Raw genomic sequence first — 20,203 nt, 5'->3', positions numbered from 1 at the left:
AGTTGGAGGTTTTTATACACTACCCAAAACCAATCTGAGTTAATTTGACCATTGGAAAATGAGCTACTTCTTAAATATTGCAATGCGTGGTGGATTGAATTGAGCCACTCATTTTAATATTCAAGGTGATGACTGCACTTTTCCTCCTAAATTGTGAGCACACTTTTTTTATTGCGCCCCATGGGGGATTCAAACGTATACCATAAGTGGCAATAGATAGAACTCTAAGATTTACCACTGTGAGATAAAGGTAATTGTATTATCAGAGCGTGCCAGTGGACTTCTGTTAAGAATGCTTTAATGATAAAATGTTGGGATCATGTACAACTACGTTAATTTATAAATATTTATGAGCAATTCCTCCTACCCACAACTTCTCACCTGAGGTGTGTTCAGTTTGCTTGAATGTTTGCTACATTTTGAATGGTTTGTACTGAACGACACGTTTCCCAAAATCGTTCTTGTATGTGTTTGAAATCCTACTCAACATGCCTCAGATAGCCCCCTTGTCCCACCCCCCACACATGTGGAGACCGCATTTAGCTTAACTGGCGCCTCCAGAGATGCAACCTTTCTCATCGTCACTCAGTGCCTAGGTTTACCCCCACTGTACTCGCACCCTACCATACCCTTGTCTGTACACTATGCCCTGAATATACCCTACCATGCCCAGAAATTAGCTCCTTTTATTCTCTGCTCCCAAAGCACTAGACGACCAGTTCTTATAGTCTTTAGCCGTACCCTCATTCTACTCCTCCCCTGTTCCTCTGGTGATGTAGAGGTTAACCTAGGCCCTGTATGTCCCCAGGCACTCTCATTTGTTGACTTCTGCAACCGTAAAAGCTTTGGGTTCTTGCATGTTAACATCAGAAGCCTCCTTCCTAAGTTTGCTTTATTCACTGCTTTAGCACACTCCGCCAACCCTGATGTCCTATCCGTGTCTGAATCCTGGATTAGGAATGCCACCAAAAATTCTGAAATGCAAGTTTTGTGGGTGAGTCTCAATTGGTCTACCCTATAGCCCGGTGCAGATGTTGTCTGTAATACATGGCTTCTGGTTGGGGTATGTACTTATGGTCACTTTTGGGAAGACATCATCAATGCACTTATTGATGCAGCTGGTGACTGATGTGGTATACTCAATCTATCTGCAATATTAAAGCTGATCTACCCCCTAAAAAATATGTTATAATTTTGTATTATTTTATTATGACCCCACACTTCTAAAACCAAAGTTGTGCCCCTGGGTACATTACCAAACATATTTTCGATGTTTAATGGGAACTCTGCCATTCAAAAAATATCAGAGCGATGGTTTTGGTAAAACCCTTCAATTGTTTTGGTAAAAAGCTGATGCATGGGACTGGAGAAATGTATTCACTCTAAAATTCAAAGCCAGAGCCATGACATCAACATAAACCATGTTTTGAGGCTTTACATTGCTTGTTTACAATGACATTGTATACGAACAATTAAGTAAAACAAGCTAATATTCTGGGTTCTGATGGTGTACGACAGTTGAACTAAGCTCATGGGGCACTTATAACGTATACTCTTCCAAAATCAGTGGGTATGTAACGGTAATGTATAATAACAGAAAGTCGATTTACTCATGCCAGTTTTGTGTTTCCGTATCGTGGCCGAAATAGCTCAGTTGGGAGAGCGTTAGACTGAAGATCTAAAGGTCCCTGGTTCGATCCCTGGTTTCGGCAGTTAATTTTTCCTATGTAGCAGTCTCGCGAAACTGTCCTTTTAATGCTTTGCAAAATCACCGGTGCGTTACCTGATGGGTGTTTTGACTTTATTTTGCACTACCTGCGTTGATGCCAGCTACATAGAAAGGCTGCCTCTCTCCTTCTGTTCTCACTTTATATTCACAACACCCGGCCCGTATATGGATGGAACAATGACGTTATAAACACAGAGTTTCTAAACCCAGAGACGCAACATCGCGAGATTTACGGGAACGCTTGGAAGCAAACTAAATAGACCAATCCGGGGATATTTATTTATTTACATTTGTTGTATTTTTATTATTTTTTATTATTATATATATTTTTTCATTAACAGCACATCCATACAGGAAGTACATGTTGGAACACAAGTATATATAAATAGTATACAAAAGACAATTGGGCTTGGGGGTACAATATCACATTACACAAGGACCTTAAGGGACATACATACACTTATAATTCTGACAGCTTTTTTGTTAGTAGAGTATTTAATTGTCTTAAAATATAGTTCAATTTATTTTTGTAAGGTAATAAAATGTGGTGTTTCATTTGTAAATTTAAATGTGTGAATGTGAGATTTGGCCAAAAGAATAATGAAATTAATTACATGAATTGTTTCAGCTTTTTCTATTGTAGGTAAAGAATCCAAGTAGTACATCTCTCCACAGTAGTATAAAATCTTCATAAATGTGTTCAATTATAAATCTACTGATGTCTTGCCACAGTTTCCTTACATGAACACAATGCCAAAAAAGATGAAACACTGTTTCTGGGTTTTCATTACAAAAGGTACAATTTGAGTTTATGTTTTCCTTTAAACATCTTCATTTAGTGGTTGGCAGGATAATATTTATGAACAATTTTAAAGGAAACTTCCTTAATTGTGTTAATAAATAAGCAACATCCAAACTTTTTTCCAACAGATATCATCAATCAAACCATTCCAATAAGGCATGACATAAGGTATAGATACAAAATCCTGCTGAAACAAGGTTCGTATTGCTCTGTTGTTGAATGGACCAAAAGATAAACAAATCTTTCCTACTGATGAGTCAACAGGGTTAATGGAAGGTAGGCTCTGAAGGTCAGGTATTGACACGTTCCTGAATAATAAAGCAATACCTGAGGGAATGGCATCTTTGTAAAGTGATAAGAATTCCTTATAATTAAGTTTTTTTTAAACTCTGCATTTGCAAGTTGGCTCACCGATAGGATGTTATTTCAGAACCAATATTTAAAAAACAAATAAGTATTTTTTTTAATGTTACACCTTTTTCATGGTATCCAATTGTTTAATAGCTACTATCTTGTCTCGTCGCTACAACTCCTGTACGGGCTCGGGAGAGACGAAGGTTGAAAGTCATGCGTCCTCCGATACACAACCCAACCAAGCCGCACTGCTTCTTAACACAGCGCGCATCCAACCCGGAAGCCAGCCGCACCAATGTGTCGGAGGAAACACTGTGCACCTGGCAACCTTGGTTAGCGCTCACTGCGCCCGACCCGCCACAGGAGTCACTGGTGCGCGATGAGACAAGAATATCCCTACCGGCCAAGCCCTCCCTATAACCCGGACAACGCTAGGCCAGTTGTGAGTCGCCCCACGGACCTCCCGGTCACGACAGAGCCTGGGCATGACCCTAGAGTCTCTGGTGGCACAGCTGGCGCTGCAGTACAGCGCCATTAACCACTGCGCACCAACTGTTGTCACCTTCTCACCAAGCTGCTTGGCGATGGTCTTGAGCCCATTCCAGCCTTGTGTAGGTCTACAATCTTGTCCCTGACATCCTTGGAGAGCTCAATGATCTTGGCCATGGTGGAGAGTTTGGAATCTGATTGATTGCTTGCTTTTGTGGACAGGTGTCTTTTATACAGGTAACAAAGTATAAATGACACCTGGGGGCCAGAAATCTTTCTGATTGAGAGGGGATCAAATACTTATTTCCCTCATTAAAATGCAAATCAACTTCTAACATTTTTTAACATGCGTTTTTCTGGATTTTTTTGTTGTCATTCTCTCTCACTGTTCAAATAAACCTACCATTAAAAATACAGACAGATCATTTCTTTGTCAGTGGGCAAACGTACAAAATCAGCAGGGGATCAAATACTTTTTTCCCTCATTGTACTGTACCTTAAAAAAAAGGTGGTGGCGTGGATCAGAAAACCAGTCAGTATCTAGTGTGACCACCATTTGCTTCATGCAGCGCGACACATCTTTTTCGCAGAGTTGATCAGGCTGTTGATTATGGCCTGTGGAATGTTGTCCCACTCCTCTTCAATGGCTGTGCGAAGTTGCTGGATATTAGCTGGAACTGGAACACACTGTCGTTCACATCAATCCAGAGCATCCCAAACATGCTCTGTGGGTGACATATCTGGTGAGTATGTAGGCCATGGAAGATGTTTGGGATCATATCAGCTTCAAGGAATTGTGTACAGATCCTTGTGACATGGGGCTGTGGATTATCATGCTTAAACATGAGGTGATGGAGGTGGAGGAATGGCACGACAATGGGCCTCAGGATCTCGTCACGGTATCCTTTTGCATTCAAATTTCCATCGATAAAATGCAATTGTGTTCATTGTCCATAGCTTATGCCTGCCCATACCATAACCCCACTGCAACCATGGGGCACTCACAAATTTGACATCAAACCGTTCACCCACACAATGCCATACACGTGGTCTGTGGTTGTGAGGCCGGTTGGACATACTGACAAATTCTCTAAAATGATGCTGGAGAGGTTTTATGATAGAGAAATTAACATTACCTCTCTCTCGCAACTGCTCTGGTGGACATTCCTGAAGTCACCATGCCAATTGCATGCTCCATCAAAACTTGAGACATCTGTGGCATTGTGTTGTGACAAAATGGCATATTTTAGTGACCTTTTATTATCCCCAGCACAAGGTGCACCTGTGTAATTATCATGCTGTTTAATCAGCTTTTTGATATGCCACACCTGTCAGGTGGATGGATTGTCTTAGCAAAGGAGAAATGCTCACTAACAGGGATGGAAACAAATTAGTTTACAAAAGTTCAGAAATAAGCTTTTGTGCGTATGGAACATTTCCGGGATCTTTTATTTCAGCTCATGAAACATGGGAACAACACTTTACATGTTGTGTTTATATTTTTCTTCAGTGTACATTTTCATTATAAAATAAGATGCTTTCTTCCATGGGACTAATCTAGATAGATACAGTGCCTTCGAAAGTATTCACACCCCTTGACTTCTTCCACATTTTTTTGTTACAGCTTGAATTTAAAATGAACTAAATGTAGATTTTATTTTGTCACTGGCCCACACAATACCTTATAATATCAAAGTGGAATTATCTTTTTTGAAATGTTTACAAATTAATAAAAAATGAACAGCTGAAATGTCTTGAGTCAATCAGTATTCAACCCCTTTGTTATAGCAAGGCTAAATAAGTTCAGGGGTAAAAATGTGCTTAACAAATCACATAATAAATAGCATGGACTCACTGTGTGCAATAGTAGTGTGAGAAGATAGGTGAGAAAAAAAATCAATTGAATTCAGGATGTAACACAACAATATCTGGAATAAGTCAAAGGGTATGAATACTTTCTGAAGGCACTGTATCATGATTTTGTTGTCTGGTTCGTTAAAATATGCAGTATTTATTATTGTCCATGACACCATCTACACTTGGTATTAATAAGATTTAAAATAAAAAATACAGTCAACATGATTACTTAGAATCTATGAAAATGTTTATAGTATATTATGAGATTATGCTCTATTTCAAAATGTGTCCAGCATGCCTGCAGGATTTCACACTCACTGAAATGACTAATAGACAATACTTGTATACACAAATTCAACCCATTCTCTAGCCTGTCTTCCCTACATCTAAAACTAAATGTACTACTTCACTTGATGAAGACATTTTGTGCTGGGTATTGGCATTTCAAAATATTTTAACCCACATTCTCATTGTCCTTGTCCAATACATAGCACTTACAGTACCCTTAAAAAATGTTTCACAAGGACTGGTTTTGGTAGGTCCCACAAAGAAATCAATCACCATTAATGGCTACACACAAGCTGTTCAATATGAAGATAATTAAGCCTTGTTGGTGGAGTAAATAAAGATGAGTATCAAGCTCACAAAAAAACTAACATAAATCAAGGCTAAATGTACACAATTACTTCTGGTGATAAGGCACTTCACTGCAGAGGTTCCATTTAGGCTTACTCTATACAACAAAATGAAGTAATGTCCTCTTCTTGTTACATGGTGTATCAGGACCACATTTCCAATGCTACTGCACATGAAACCATGATACCAACATTCAGTAGGCAAACGTTGCGGAACATTGCAGATAGAAATGTCATGAAAAGAGTTGACATGACTCCCAAGAATTGGAAAGAGATCTCCAAAAATAAAAATAAATTCCTGAAGTGTACTTTTTGGAGAAAAGGATTTTCCATGATGCCTATGTTATTTTACATGTCAGAGGCAGGTTTGTTCTACATAATATACACTGAACAAAAATATAAATGCAACATGCAACAATTTCAAAGATTTTACTGAGTTAACAGTTCATATAAGGAAATCAGTCATTTGAAATGAATTCATTAGGCCCTAATATATGGATTTCACATGACTGGGAATACAGATATGTATCTGTTGGTCACAAATACCTTTTTTTTAAAGGTAGGGGCGTGGATCAGTAAACCAGTCAGTATCTGGTGTGACCACTATTTTCCTCATGCAGTATATCTTCTTTGCATAGAGTTGATCAAGCTGTTGATTGTGGCCTGTGGAATGTTGTCCCACTCCTGTTCAATGGCTGTGCGAAGTGGCGGGACCTGGAACACAATGTCATACACATTGATCCAGAGCATCCCAAACGTGCTCAACGGGTGACATGTCTGGTGAGTATGCAGGCCATGGGAGAACTGGAACATTTTCAGCTTCCAGAAATTGTGTACCGATCCTTGCGACATGCATTATCATGTTGAAACATGAGGGGATGGCGACAGATTAATGACACAACAATGGGTCTCAAGATCTCACCACGGTATCTCTGTGCATTCAAATTGCTTATGCCTGTCCATACCATAACCCTACTACCAACATGGGGTACTCTGTTCACAACAATGACCCACACAACGCTATATGGCTGAGGTTGTTAGGCCAGTTGGACATACAGCCAAATTCTTTAAAACAATGTTGGAGGCAGCTAATGGTAGAGAAATTAAAATTAAATTATCTGGCAATAGCTCTGGTGGACATTCCTGCAGTCACCATGCCAATTGAATGCTCCCTTCAAAACCTGAGACATCTGTGGCATTGTGTTGTAACAAAAGTGCACATTTTTGAGTGGCCTTTTATTGTCCCCAGCACAAGGTGTACCTTTGTAATGATCATGCTGTTTAATCAGCTTCTTGATATGCCACACCTGTCAGGTGGATGGATTATCTTTGCAAAGTTGAAGTGCTCATTAACAGGGATGTAAACAAATTTGTGCACAACATTTGAGAGAAATAAGCTTTTTGTGCATACATACAATTTCTGGAATCTTTTATTTCAGCTCATGAACCATGTGACCAACACTTTACATGTTGCGTTTATATTTTTGTTGACTATAGTTCTACCTGGATATTACACAATGTTCTGTCCTGTTGAAAGTGGCCCATAAAATTCACAATGGAATGTTTCGCTTCAGAGGAAAACCTTGACCAATCAATCGAATATCTTACAGGAAAAGAGAATTCTCCAGACATACAGTTCCAGACAAATATATTGTCACTCTTGCACTTTTAATTCCCTATTTCTTCTAAAATAAGTTGAAATTGAAAAAAAGCTTTAGGTCTCCACACCTGGTTATTGGATTGCCAACATTGCAGAACCAATTGATTTTTGTAAACTTTATTTTCTAAACTAAAATTGTAAACTTAAGACAAATGGCATGGACAACATTATTGGCACCCCAGAGCTATAGTACTTGGTGGCACAGACTTTTGCAAGACACAATGCCTTTGGAAAGTATTCAGACCTCTTGACGTTCCCCCCCTCAAATCTACACACAACAGCCCATAATGATTAAACAAAAACAGGTTCAGACATTTGCTTTTACACCTGCATTGTTTGCTGTTTGGGGTTTTAGGCTGGGTTTCTGTACAGCACTTTGAGATATCAGCTGATGTACGAAGGGCTATATAAATAAATTTGATTTGATTTTCATAAATGTATATAAAAAATATATATACATTACATAAGTATTCAGACTCTTTACTCAGTACTTTGTTGAAGCACCTTTGGCAGCGATTACAGCCTCAAGTCTTTTTGGGTATGACGCTATAAGCTTGGCACACCTGTATTTGGAGAGTTTCTTCCATTCCTCTCTGCAGATCCTCTGGATGGGGAGCTTCGCTGCACAGCTATTTTCAGTTCTCTCCAGAGATATTAGATCGGGTTCAAGTCTGGGCTCTGGCTGGGCCACTCAAGGACATTCACAGACTTGTCCCAAAGCCACTCCTGCGTTGTTTTTGCTGTGTGCTTAGGGTCATAGTCCTGTTGGAAGGTGATCCTTCACCCCAGTCTGAGGTCCTGAGCGTTCTGGAGCAGGTTTTCATCAAGGATCTCTCTGTAGTTTGCGCCGTTCATCTTTCCCTCGATCCTGACTAGTCTCTCAGTCCCTGCCGCTGAAAAACATCCCCACAGCATGATGCTGCCACCACCATGCTTCATCGTAGGGATGGTGCCAGACGTGATGCTTGGCATTCAGGCCAGAGTTCAATCTTGGTTTCATCAGATCAGAAAATGTTGTATCTCATGGTCAGAGAGCCCTTTAGGTTCCTTCTGGCAAACTCCAAGCGGGCTCTCATGTGCCTTTTACTGAGGAGTGGCTTCCACCTGATTGGTGGAGTGCTGCAGAGATGGTTGTCCTTCTGTAAGGTTCTCCCATCTCCACAAAGGAACACTGGAGCTCTGTCAGAGTGACCATCGGGTTCTTGGTCACCTCTCTGACCAAGGCCCTTCTTCACCGATTGCTCAGTTTGGCCTGGTGTACAGCTCTAGGAAGAGTCTTGGTGGTTCCAAAGTTGTTCCCTTTAAGAATGATGAGGCCACTGTGTTTTTGGGGACCTTCAATGAAAGCAGAAATAATTTGGTACCCTTCCCCAGATCTGTGACGACACAATCCTGTCTTGGAGCTCTACGGACAATTACTTCGACCTCATGGCTTGGTTTTGCTATGACATGCACCGTCAACCCTTGGACCTTGAGTAGACAGGTGTGTGCCTTTCCAAGTCATGTCCAATCAATTGAATTTACCACAGGTGGACTCCAATCAAGTTTTAGAAACATCTCAAGGACAATCTCAAAGCAAAGGGTCTGAATAGTTATGTAAATAAGGTATGTTATTTATGTTTTACATTTTAAAGTTTTCGCTCTGTGTGTAGAATAAGTTAATCTGTTTTAGAATAAGGCTGTAACATAACATAAAATGTGGAAAAAGTGAAGGGGTCTGAATATTTTCAAAATGCAATGTAACTTCCAACAAATGCTTATTGTAGCCATCAATCAGATTGCTGCTCCTTTCTACTGTCAATTTGTCCCACTCTTCAGCAGCAAACTGCTCAAATTCTTCAATATTTGAGGGGTGCCCTCCACCAACTGCAGTTTTCAGCTCTCGCCAATGGTTATAGATGTGATTCAGATCTGGACTCTTTGCTGGCCAGTCCAGAGTTTCTTCTTGAACCATTACAGCGTGCTTCTGATGTGTGTTCGGGTTGTTGACCTGCTGGAAGATCCACAACATTTAACATAGACAGTTTTTGTACACTGGGTTGAACATTGCACTCCAAACCACCTTGATAATCTGCTGAGTTCATTATGTATTGAACACATTCAAGTCCAGTACCAGGGGTAGCACACCTCCCCATGTTTTATTGTGGAGAGGGTGTTATTTTCTTCGAATGCTTAAATTTGTCCATCGTTTTAAAATCCTTTTTTTTAATTTATTGAACTTATTCGAGAATAAATAGGGAATTATTTAAGAAAAGTTCAGGGGTGACCATATATGGCCAGAACTGTGCAATACAGTGGGGCAAAAAAAAGTATTTAGTCAGCCACCGATTGTGCAAGTTCTCCCACTTAAAAAGCTGGGAGGCCTGTAATTTTCATCATAGGTACACGTCAACTATGACAGACAAAATGAGAAAAAAAATCCAGGTAATAACATTGTAGAATTTTTATGAATTTATTTGCAAATTATGGTGGAAAATAAGTATTTGGTCACCTACAAACAAGCAAGATTTCTGGCTCACAGACCTGTAACTTCTTCTTTAAGAGGCTCCTCTGTCCTCCACTCGTTACCTGTATTAATGGCACCTGTTTGAACTTGTTATCAGTATAAAAGACACCTGTCCACAACCTCAAACAGTCACACTCCAAACTCTACTATGGCCAAGACCAAAGAGCAAGGACACCAGAAACAAAATTGTAGATCTGCAACAGGCTGGGAAGACTGAATCTGAAATAGGTAAGCAGCTTGGTTTGAAGAAATCAACTGTGGGAGCAATTATTAGGAAATGGAAGACATACAAGACCACTGATAATCTCCCTCGATCTGGGGCTTCACGCAAGATCTCACCCCGTGGGGTCAAAATGATCACAAGAACGGTGAGCAAAAATACCAGAACCACACGGGGGGACCTAGTGAATGACCTGCAGAGAGCTGGGACCAAAGTAACAAAGCCTACCGTCAGCAAGGGCATTGAAGATGAAACGCGGCTGGGTCTTTCAGCATGACAATGATCCCAAACACACCGCCCGGGCAATGAAGGAGTGGCTTCATAAGAAGCATTTCAAGGCCCTGGTGTGACCTAGCCAGTCTCCAGATCTCAACCCCATAGAAAATCTTTGGAGGGAGTTGAAAGTCTGTGTTGCCCAGCAACAGCTCCAAAACATCACTGCTCTAGAGGAGATCTGCATGGAGGAATGGGCCAAAATACCAGCAACAGTGTGTGAAAACCTTGTGAAGACTTACAGAAAACATTTGACCTCTGTCATTGCCAACAAAGTATTGAGATAAACTTTTGTAGGTGACCAAATACTTATTTTCCACCATAATTTGCAAATAAATTCATAAAAAAATCCTACAATGTGATTTTCTGGATGTTTTTTCTCATTTTGTCTGTCATAGTTGAAGTGTACCTATGATGAAAATTACAGGCCTCATCTTTTTAAGTGGGAGAACTTGCACAACTGGTGGCTGACTAAATACTTTTTCCCCCCACTGTATAACATTAATTTACACATTTAAAACCATTCTCATAAAGCCATGATGAATCCTATACCTTATGAAATCTTTTAGCACCATATAGTAGCTATGTGCACATTGTGCAATGTTCCAGTCATACATGATCTAGGGCAAACGCATAATTTGTGCATCCATTGTTTGTTATCGATTAAATGATCCATTGAACCCCTGAATAGCAAAACATTCCCATTTAATACAGTATATTGTTCAGATCATAGTGGTTGCGTGTGACTCAAAAGCAAACAGTCAATTGTGAGCGCAAATGCAGAAACTGGCCATGAAACTGCAGTACTGAAACCCATTGATTTCTTATAAGGCCTCTCCCAATATACTGTAACTTTTCTTTGCCATTCAGATTCCTATGGGGCACAACATGCTTCATAGTATTTCTAAAGAAAATAACTTCATCTCACCTTGACATTTAAAATGTGACCTTGCAACACCAAAATGATACAGTATTTAAATTATTTTGATAGAAAATGTAATGATACACAATGCAATTACTGACTCATGAATATAACCTTTACAAAGCTCAGTTGCTGTTGTTATAGTGTCCTCATAATCACTATGCTGGCATGTGTGTAGTCAAATACAGGCATATTTGATATATTCTCAACAGGGCATTTTTAAGAGGAGTCGCATGACTCATTCATACTGTTCATATTTCTCCATACTTCCAATGGCCAGCGCCCACTCCAACTGTAGCCAAGTCAGGGAACAGAGGGGGCAGAGCTTGAACCAGTAACCATACACACTGCAGTTATGCTAAAAAGTCCAGACTAGCAATGTGCCAGTTTTGGTTTTTAGCAGTGTGTTCACACAACTAGAGCTCTTTGGTCAAGAAGACACAGTTGTGGCTTATCCAATGAGGTTCTTATCCATGTTAACTGTGGGCAACACAATGTGTCCAGCTCTGGGCCCTCATATAAAGGTAAAAGGTATTTGAAACATTATTATCCCTGTAACTAAAAGTTTGAAACAGTAAAAACTCAATGGATGAGTGCATAGCAAGGCAAGAGTAAGCATGAGAACTTGTTGATTAGAGGAAATGGAGAGAAGAGCAATACTGACAGCATAGACATGAAAAACAGTAGTAACCTCCTAGTCAAGTCTGGTATGGGTGGAGAGCTAAATAAGATGAGCAACAATAAAGGGACAAGCAGCTGGACTAGGCAACCATTTCTCATTGTACTGTAAATGTGTTGGGGATATAGTGACAGAAGTCAAGAGGAGGGAGAGAGGGAGATAGGTGAAGAAGGGGAAGGTATGGTGTCAGCCAGGTTATAGGTGGAGTTTGGAGAGGATGACAAAGGGGTAAAAAGAGGCCTGGTGGCAGAGGGGGGCGGGGAGTGGAAAGCAGCAGTGACTGTGGTGGGCGAGTCCGAGCTGACCTCATCCCCTTCCTCCGAATCCCACACCTCACTCTGCAGGTAGTCCGCAAACAAGGCCTTGGCGCGCTGCAGCACCCTGCCCAGATTGTGTCGCCGAACAAGGCGGTCAAAGTGCATAGCCAGCTCGTTGTAATCAAAGCTGTTCTTTATAATGTGGTCTCGATGCTCCAACAGGATTGACAGGCACAGGAACAACATGAAAGGATTCCCTTTACCAAACTCTTGAGGCGGTGGCAGGGAACAAGGTTTGATGGTGGTATTCTCTGGTTTGGTTGAATTTGGAGTGTTGGGCACAGTGCTGGAGGCTCTGCTGCAAGGAGAAGGGAGGTTACTGGGAAAGGACTTGTTCACTGTGCTGACCGGCAGCGAAGGAAGAGCTCTCCCGAAGGACAAAATAGGGGAGGAGAGCAATGATCTAGTCAGTAGGGGAGAGGAAACCAAGGACCTCCCTGTGGGGGTAGCGGGAGAGTTAGCTCCGGTTCCATTTGGCACCGAGGCAAATCCTCTTGTGGCTTTCTCTGGCGACTCAACCCTTCCATTGGGTAAAATGGGGGAGGTGTACTTTGGTGACGGGGTGTCTGGGAGGGCACCCCTCCAACTTGAGGGGGAGGGAGTGGAGCCTGGAGACGGAGAGGAACCATTCTTCCAGCTTGGCAGACCATGAGGAAATGGGGAGACCGGAGAGGCTGTTTGTCCATTAGGGGAGCTCCTCTCCTCCGTCTCTGGGCTGGAGGACTTGTCATCATCCGTTATAAGAGGTGCCCTCTCCCCTGGATCCTCCTCGCTGTCCTCGGTGACCTGCCGGGCCAGTGGACTTGATACAGGGTGCGAGGAGGCTTCCATCTCAACAGGACCCTCTGGTGGGTCTCTCTCCACGAAATCAAAGCTGTCCTTGTTCCGTGCATTGTAGTATTTGAACTCACCAAAACTGGTCTGCTTCTCAAAGGGAGGAACAGGCGCATTATTGTGCGCCTTCTCCTTTCCTACGTAAGGCATGTCAAAGTTCCCCTCACCCTCTCTTATGGCTCCTCTGTCCTCCCGCTCTCCTTCCTCCATGTCGATCTTTCTTCCGCCGTCTGCCTCCTCTCTTGAAGGCCTCAACATGTGTCGTCTCCGCTGCTTCTCTTTCTGCTCCCCTTCTTCTTCACCTGTGAAAGCAGGCCTCTTTTCAACACCACTCTCAGATGTCATTCTGGTCTGGTCTGTCTCTAGGGGCGGCCCAAAAAGCTCCACTTCCGTTTCGGGAGGATCAGGAGGCAGGGAGCTCCAGGTGACCTCCAGCATCCTCAGGGCATCGTCGAAGGCAAACTCCCGTTTGAGTTCCAAGAGCAGCCAGCGGTAACAGAAGAACAGGTCATCAGCTCCGCGGGACACCAAGTAACAGTAGAACTCGGGGTCGGAGTACTGCAGTAGCAGCTTCAGATGCTGGAACTTGACGGACATGAGTTGGCCATCCGGGCGGAAATTGCCCTCTAGGCGTTTCATGATGCCACAGAAACAGATGAATGCATGTGCCTCATTGTCCATAACGGCAAGTATCGGAGAAGCGATGTCACTCATGCCTTGGCAGTACGACACCTACGAAACAGAGTTGAAATGAATTAAAACACAGCAAAAACTAGGATTACATACACTACATGACCAAAAGTATGTGGACACCTGCTTGTCAAACATTTCATTCCAAAATCTTGGCCCTTAATGTGGAATTGGTTCCATTCAGCCACAAGAGCATTAGTGAGGTCGGGCACTGATGTTGGGCATTTAGGCCTGGCTCGCAGTCGGTGTTTCAATTAATCTCAAAGTTGTTCGATGGGGTTTTGGTCTCTGTGCAGGCCAGTGATGTTCTTCCACACCGATCTCGACAAACCATTTCTGTATGGACCCCGCTGTGTGCACAGGGGCATTGTCATACTGAAACAGGAAAGGGTCTTTCCTCAAACTGTTGCCACAAAGTTGGAAGCACTTAATCGTCTGGAATGTCATTGTTAACTGTAACGTTAAGATTTCCCTAGCCCGAAACATGAAAAACAGCCCCAGACCATTATTCCTCACCAACCAAACTTTACAGCTGGCACTATGCATTCGGGAAGGTAGCGTTCTCCTGGCATCTGCCAAACCCAAAATCGTCCGTCGGACTGCCAGATGGTAAAGCATGATTCATCCCTCCAGAGAACGTTTTTCCACTACTCCAGAGTCCAATGGCGGCGAGCTTTACACCACTCCAGCCAACGCTTGGCATTGCAATCTTAGGCTTGTGTGCGGCTGCTCGGCCATGGAAACCCATTTCATAAAGCTCACGACAAACTGTTATTGTGCTGATGTTGCTTCCAGGCAGTTTGGAACTCAGTAGTGAGTGTTACAACCGAAGACGGACAATTATTTTATGAGCTGCGTGCTTCAGCACTTGGCTATCCGAGTGACCTACCACTTCGTGGCTGAGCCATTGTTGCTCCTAGATGTTTCCACTTCACAATAACAGCACTTAGTTGACCGGGGCAGCTCTAGCAGGGCAGAAATTTGAGAAACTGACTTGTTGGAAAGGTGGCATCCTATGACGGTGCCACATTGAAAGTCCCTGGGTTCTTCATTAAGTCCATTCTTCTGCCAATGTTTGTCTATGGAGATTACATGGCTGTGAGCTCCATTTTACACACCTGTCAGCAATGGGTGTGGCTGAAATAGACAAATCCACTAATTTGAAGGGGTGTCCACATACATTTGTCTATATACTGTATCACTGCAAGCAGATGGAGTTTACTAATCATAACTCAAATGCAAATAGACAGAATTGAAGACGCCAAACACCAGCGTTGAGTATATATTTGTTCTCACTGAGCTAATAAACACCACACCCCTTAGCATGTCTGCATGTCAAGGAATGTAAAAGGAATGCAAACATGTCCGTATAAAGCCACCATCAGGCTACCAAAGAGGATGGGAAAAAGATTGATCCCAACACCTGTGGATGTGTAATGGCAAAGGTGGTAAGCAGGTCCGTGAGAGCAGTGAGGTGGGGGCTGTCCTCGGAGCCGGCGTAATAGGGATGGGCCCGGTCGGTCCTCAGGACATCCTTCAGTACGTTGCCCCTGATGAACTCCAGGTCCTCTGGACTGACCCTAGCTGACCACTCCCCCTTCAGCTGGTCATACTCCCTAGTCTTTCTCTTCATGTAGTCCATCCTCTCCTGACCGGTCAGCCCATCGGGGTACACGTTCAGGAGGTAACGCCACACAACCTGGACACAGAGGAAATGACAGATCTGAAATTATTTTTTACCACAAACTGTCCATTAGAGAAGGGGTTTGACATGTAGGATATACACCAGCAATTTGTAGGCTCTATACTCCAGTATGTTGTATTTTTAGACCAAATGTTTCATATGAGGCGACAGTAAAGAACACTTCTACATTAATGTGGATGCTACCATGATTATAGATAATCATGAATGAATTGTGAATAATGATGAGTGAGAAAGTTAAAAAGCACAAAGACATACCCCCAAGAGATGCTAACCTATCAACATTGCCAATAACAGGGGAGGTTAGCATTTTTTTCATCATTATCCACAAATCTTTCATGATTATCCGTAACCATGGTAGAATCCACATTAATGTAAAGTGTTCAAAAACATATTATATTCTTATTTACAATAACTCCAAAATGACAATACATTATTTACCATTCCCTTCTATTGGGCACAACATCATCTGAAAAACAACCAAAACAAATGTTGCAAGGTTGTTGTAGTCTTGGCATGCTAGAAATATGGGACCAAATACTAAACTTTTGACTAATTTAATACACATAAGTGAATTTGTCCAAATACTTATGACACCTTCAAAATGGGGGGGACGAGATACATAAAGTGCTTTCATTTCTAAATGGTAAAACAGATATGTATGAAAATACCCTCAAATAAAAGGTGACATTCTGTACTGCCACCTCAGAGCCAAATTAAATGTTTTAGCTTCACTATCTAAAATATCTATGTTCATACAATATAGTGAGTGTATAGTAATTTAACAATATCGCTCTTCTACATTCAAATGGCATTTCTTTGTGCTCATTTTCTCATACATTCATGTTCCACATTGAATGACCTACATACTCTGTTTACACTCTGAAGTGAAACATGCTTTAGTCCCACATCTAATTCACACTTCGGGAAATTATTAATATCCAAAGACCATAAGTACACAATTCCCAACCATGTTTTGGAGACCATGTACCTTTCTCAAACTCAAATGTCTGCGTAAATCTCCCATTGACACCAATGCATGGTTACAAGAAAGTCTAAGTTAAACACACTCAAGTTAAGATTCGGCACTATGGGATTTTCTTTGATTTTCTAGTACTTTCAATTATATTTGTGAAATGCTTTGGTATCGAGGGTTAAAATAGCTGTCTGTTAGTTGTTGGAATCTCTCAGTGAATGCACCGTTACCTTGCGTAGTGAAGGCTCTACCCCACCATGATAGATGCGTAGCCTCAGTTCCTCTGGTCGGGAAAGCTGGCCCTGGCCGTTGAGGTAACTGTGGAACTCTGCATCGCTCAATGGGGGCTTGAAAGGCTTCACCTCCTCCCCATAAGACCAGCTCAAGGCCTGTTGTACTCTGGACAGTGTTCGACCCATCATCTGAACAGAGACAGACAGCAAGAGATTAAACCGCAGGTGGGTCTTTGGGAGCAACACTAACCTAAGAACTGGAGTTATTTAGCATTAGCAGAAGGACCTGACTCAAGGCAGCAGTGACTGGCTGGTAAAAAAGATGGCTGACAGGGTGAAGAGCGAGAGCGTTGTCAGTAACCTGGGACAGTAGGGACTGGGTGAAGGGGAGGGCAGCAGCCGCCAAGGACCTCCTATCCCCGGGAAGCTGGTCAGAACAAATCACTTCTTTGGGGCTTATTATGTCCCAGTCTTCCATAACGGGACCTAAAAGGAAGAAGGAGGGTAAACGAGATGGTCGTAAAATGGGACTGTAATGAAGGAGAGGCCAACAAATACATTGCAACAACAAAAAAAGTTTCAATAGGAGCTACTTAACACAAGATAATTTACCACATTTCCCAAAAACATATACTGAATGAAAGCGTGCACACACACACAAGTTCTTCAGGTGGTGACCCATAGGAACACATCAACAGAACGTTTGACAGGTCTGCTTACTGTCTTCGGCAGGCTTAATGTCCATCTTGAGTTGTAGATAAGGTTTAGCTGCACTGACAAATGCAGCATCTAAATCCCAGTCAGACAGGAGCGAAAGATACACTTCCAAACCTCCACGGTCCCGGGATAGGTAACTTATTCCAAAGTTGCGTTTGCTAATTCGGAAACAAGAAAATAGCTGATAGCAATATTTAAAAGGCTGATATCAATTCTATAAAACATGGCAATCCAAGTCATTCCATATCCATAACCTTTTCAAACTTTACTGTAGGCAAAGCTTTCTCACGAAACAATACTTTCTAATATTGTCTGCAGAATTGTGAAAGTGCAAAATAATGGTGGAATTCAGATATTCTGTCAATGTTTAGCACTATCCATGGAGTTTTTAAACTATGGCGCACGACATGGTTCAATGCGCCAACAAATCAGCACAATCTACTTTTTCAAACTGCAGCCATCTTGGAGCTAAAATTGGGATCATGTAAACTGTGCTAATGCCAATACAAAAAAAGAGAAACGAAGAGCTATGTACAAAAGGGCAAACTTAATGAAGTGCATGGAGGCTGCCTTTTTTTATGCACCTCCACAATTCTGCTTGCCATGTCAATCAACAGCACTGTAGACATTATGTTGATGCTCCTCCTCACCCATTTAACTCAAAGGCTCGGATGAGGATGTGCTGCAGCACCTCAAGTGATGTTATCTGAGGATCCACAGCAAATGAGCGAAACTCCACTGGCAGCATCCCTTCACACTTCTGAGGAAGGCGAGAAACAATCATGTAAACATTCATTGAGGTACATTGTAGGCCTATTTTATATCATCACTGTAAATCATGTGTGACTGAATCAATGTCATTCTTCAGTTCCAATAAAAAGGCTAGCCTGGGTTCCAGAATGAAGTTTTGAAATTCAGTTAACCCAGGCTACCAAAAGCCAACAACAAAGGTGAATGTCATAAATAGCAGACTGACCTTCTACAATGGCAGACTAACCTTTTTTTGTAACGATTGGGTCGTAGATTTTTTTTAAATGGTGTAGGCTATTTGTCACAAGAGAGCAGAAATGCTTCCTTTTATATCACTAAATGACGTGTTACCAGTTCTCAGTCAAGAGCTCAGAGCTGATCTGGTGATGACGGCAATGTTAACTAAATGACTCACTACTATTACCAAAGCATCACGACAACGGTATTAATAACCAGCCACGTCACTGTGGGGTTCTGCCTGTGAATAACAGTTCATTATTTGGTATAACACAATAAACCATTCTAACTAGCTGTCAAGATTCGCGGGTTTAGTTGACTCTCAATATTGCTTTAAAATTGTTTCCCCGGTGCACGATCACATATCAACACCACCAGCAGGTAGCTAGTTAGACCTATTGTCAATAATCGAATCGTCCTAATCCGTTATTTTTCATAGATACATTATTTACTTTCTGTAGTCAGAAGATTCAAGAGGGTTACGTTCAGAATAACGGTCCATCCTCATTAGATGTCAGCAGGATCAATGCTAAAAAAAAAAACAAAGCACTGTTCTGGGTAGAAGAAAATGATAGCAGTTCAAACTGCTACAAGCTAACGCAAAAGTCACCAAAATGTAACGAGAAATGGCCAAAATACGTCAGCCACAGTGATAACAATAAAGCTAGCTACCTGGAAATGTGATACATGTCAAAGGGTACCCCAAGCTAGCTGCAGCTATTCCATCGTTCACATATTCCTCACCTTGACTTTGACACGCACTACGCCCCTCTCCTCATCAGTTGCCATGTTGATGAGGAGTCCACTGGACCCGCGATTGTTGTATTCAATTCGATTTTTCTTACATAGGCATTTGTCAAATTGGAAGAGAACGGTTGCGGCGACTCATGTTTTTCAGTCGCGGCTTTGTCCAGACCTGTACATCTACGACATTAAGAGAAATCTGTTTCCTGTTTGACGGGAATTTGTTTAAAAATAAAAGCTCATTCACACATTTGCAGTACTTCACTGAAGCTAAATTTCTCAAATATTATTTCCGTGATTATGTTCTGAGTAACAAGAAACAGAAAATATAATTTACTACAGAATTTGAGAATAATCCGATGTTAACATTCTAGCTCAAAATTGGAAAAATACCCCAAATGCCTTTCTTGCTAACACAAATGAGGACTTTTAATATCTAAAAAAATATTGACGTTTCAGCTTTCACGAATGGAACTCGGGATATGACGCACGTATACATTACATCATTTAGTGCTACTGATGGTGCGTTTAAGGACACTCGGAACACGGTAATTTCCAACATGGAAACTCTTCGTAGAAAGATGATGCCTTAGTTTCCCACCTTGAAAGTGTGGATTTTTTTTGTATGGAGGTCAATGTGAGAATGTTGAATTTGGTCAACAAATTTAATTGAAAAATGTGCTACTTGAGGCTTATTTGATCGAAATAGATGTTTGGTAATGTTTAGCTTGTTATGAATGTACTCAATAAAGGAACCAATACACACAGTCAAGAGGGAAAGCAAAGGCTAGCATTTTCAAACAAAATTTACATCCTGCAGCACTAATTCCAATACGTTTTGGGACACTGTAAAGTCCATGGAGAATAAGAGTACCTT

At 41.7% G+C, this 20,203-nt stretch overlaps 1 protein-coding gene and 1 non-coding gene across 6 annotated transcripts; one reads left to right on the top strand and one right to left on the bottom strand.

Annotated features, from left to right (window-relative positions):
• The first annotated feature begins 1,639 nt into the window (after positions 1-1,639).
• trnaf-gaa lies at positions 1,640-1,712 on the top strand. Its single transcript has one exon. It is a non-coding gene; the product is annotated as a tRNA-Phe (tRNA).
• Positions 1,713-8,845: 7,133 nt separating this feature from the next.
• On the bottom strand, positions 8,846-19,499 carry LOC124045790 (TBC1 domain family member 25-like). Of its 5 annotated transcripts, none has more exons than XM_046365420.1 (8): positions 19,327-19,499; positions 18,246-18,355; positions 17,599-17,753; positions 17,165-17,364; positions 16,876-17,067; positions 15,391-15,666; positions 12,432-14,009; positions 8,846-9,519 (listed from the first exon to the last, which is right to left on the bottom strand). In XM_046365420.1, exons 1-8 carry the CDS (start codon positions 19,369-19,371, stop codon positions 9,148-9,150), a joined length of 2,928 nt encoding a protein of 975 aa, XP_046221376.1. In that variant the 5' UTR covers positions 19,372-19,499; the 3' UTR covers positions 8,846-9,147. The 5 variants fall into 5 exon arrangements, with proteins under 5 accessions (XP_046221376.1, XP_046221377.1, XP_046221378.1 ...); XM_046365421.1 differs by having other exon boundaries at positions 8,846-9,516; XM_046365422.1 differs by having other exon boundaries at positions 17,240-17,364.
• Positions 19,500-20,203: the final 704 nt, after the last annotated feature.

The sequence above is a fragment of the Oncorhynchus gorbuscha genome, linkage group LG10 (assembly GCF_021184085.1).
Source record: "Oncorhynchus gorbuscha isolate QuinsamMale2020 ecotype Even-year linkage group LG10, OgorEven_v1.0, whole genome shotgun sequence".
Lineage (NCBI taxonomy): Eukaryota > Metazoa > Chordata > Actinopteri > Salmoniformes > Salmonidae > Oncorhynchus > Oncorhynchus gorbuscha.
Note: the sequence above shows the minus strand (reverse complement) of the source record. Positions and strands in the feature narration are given on the sequence as shown.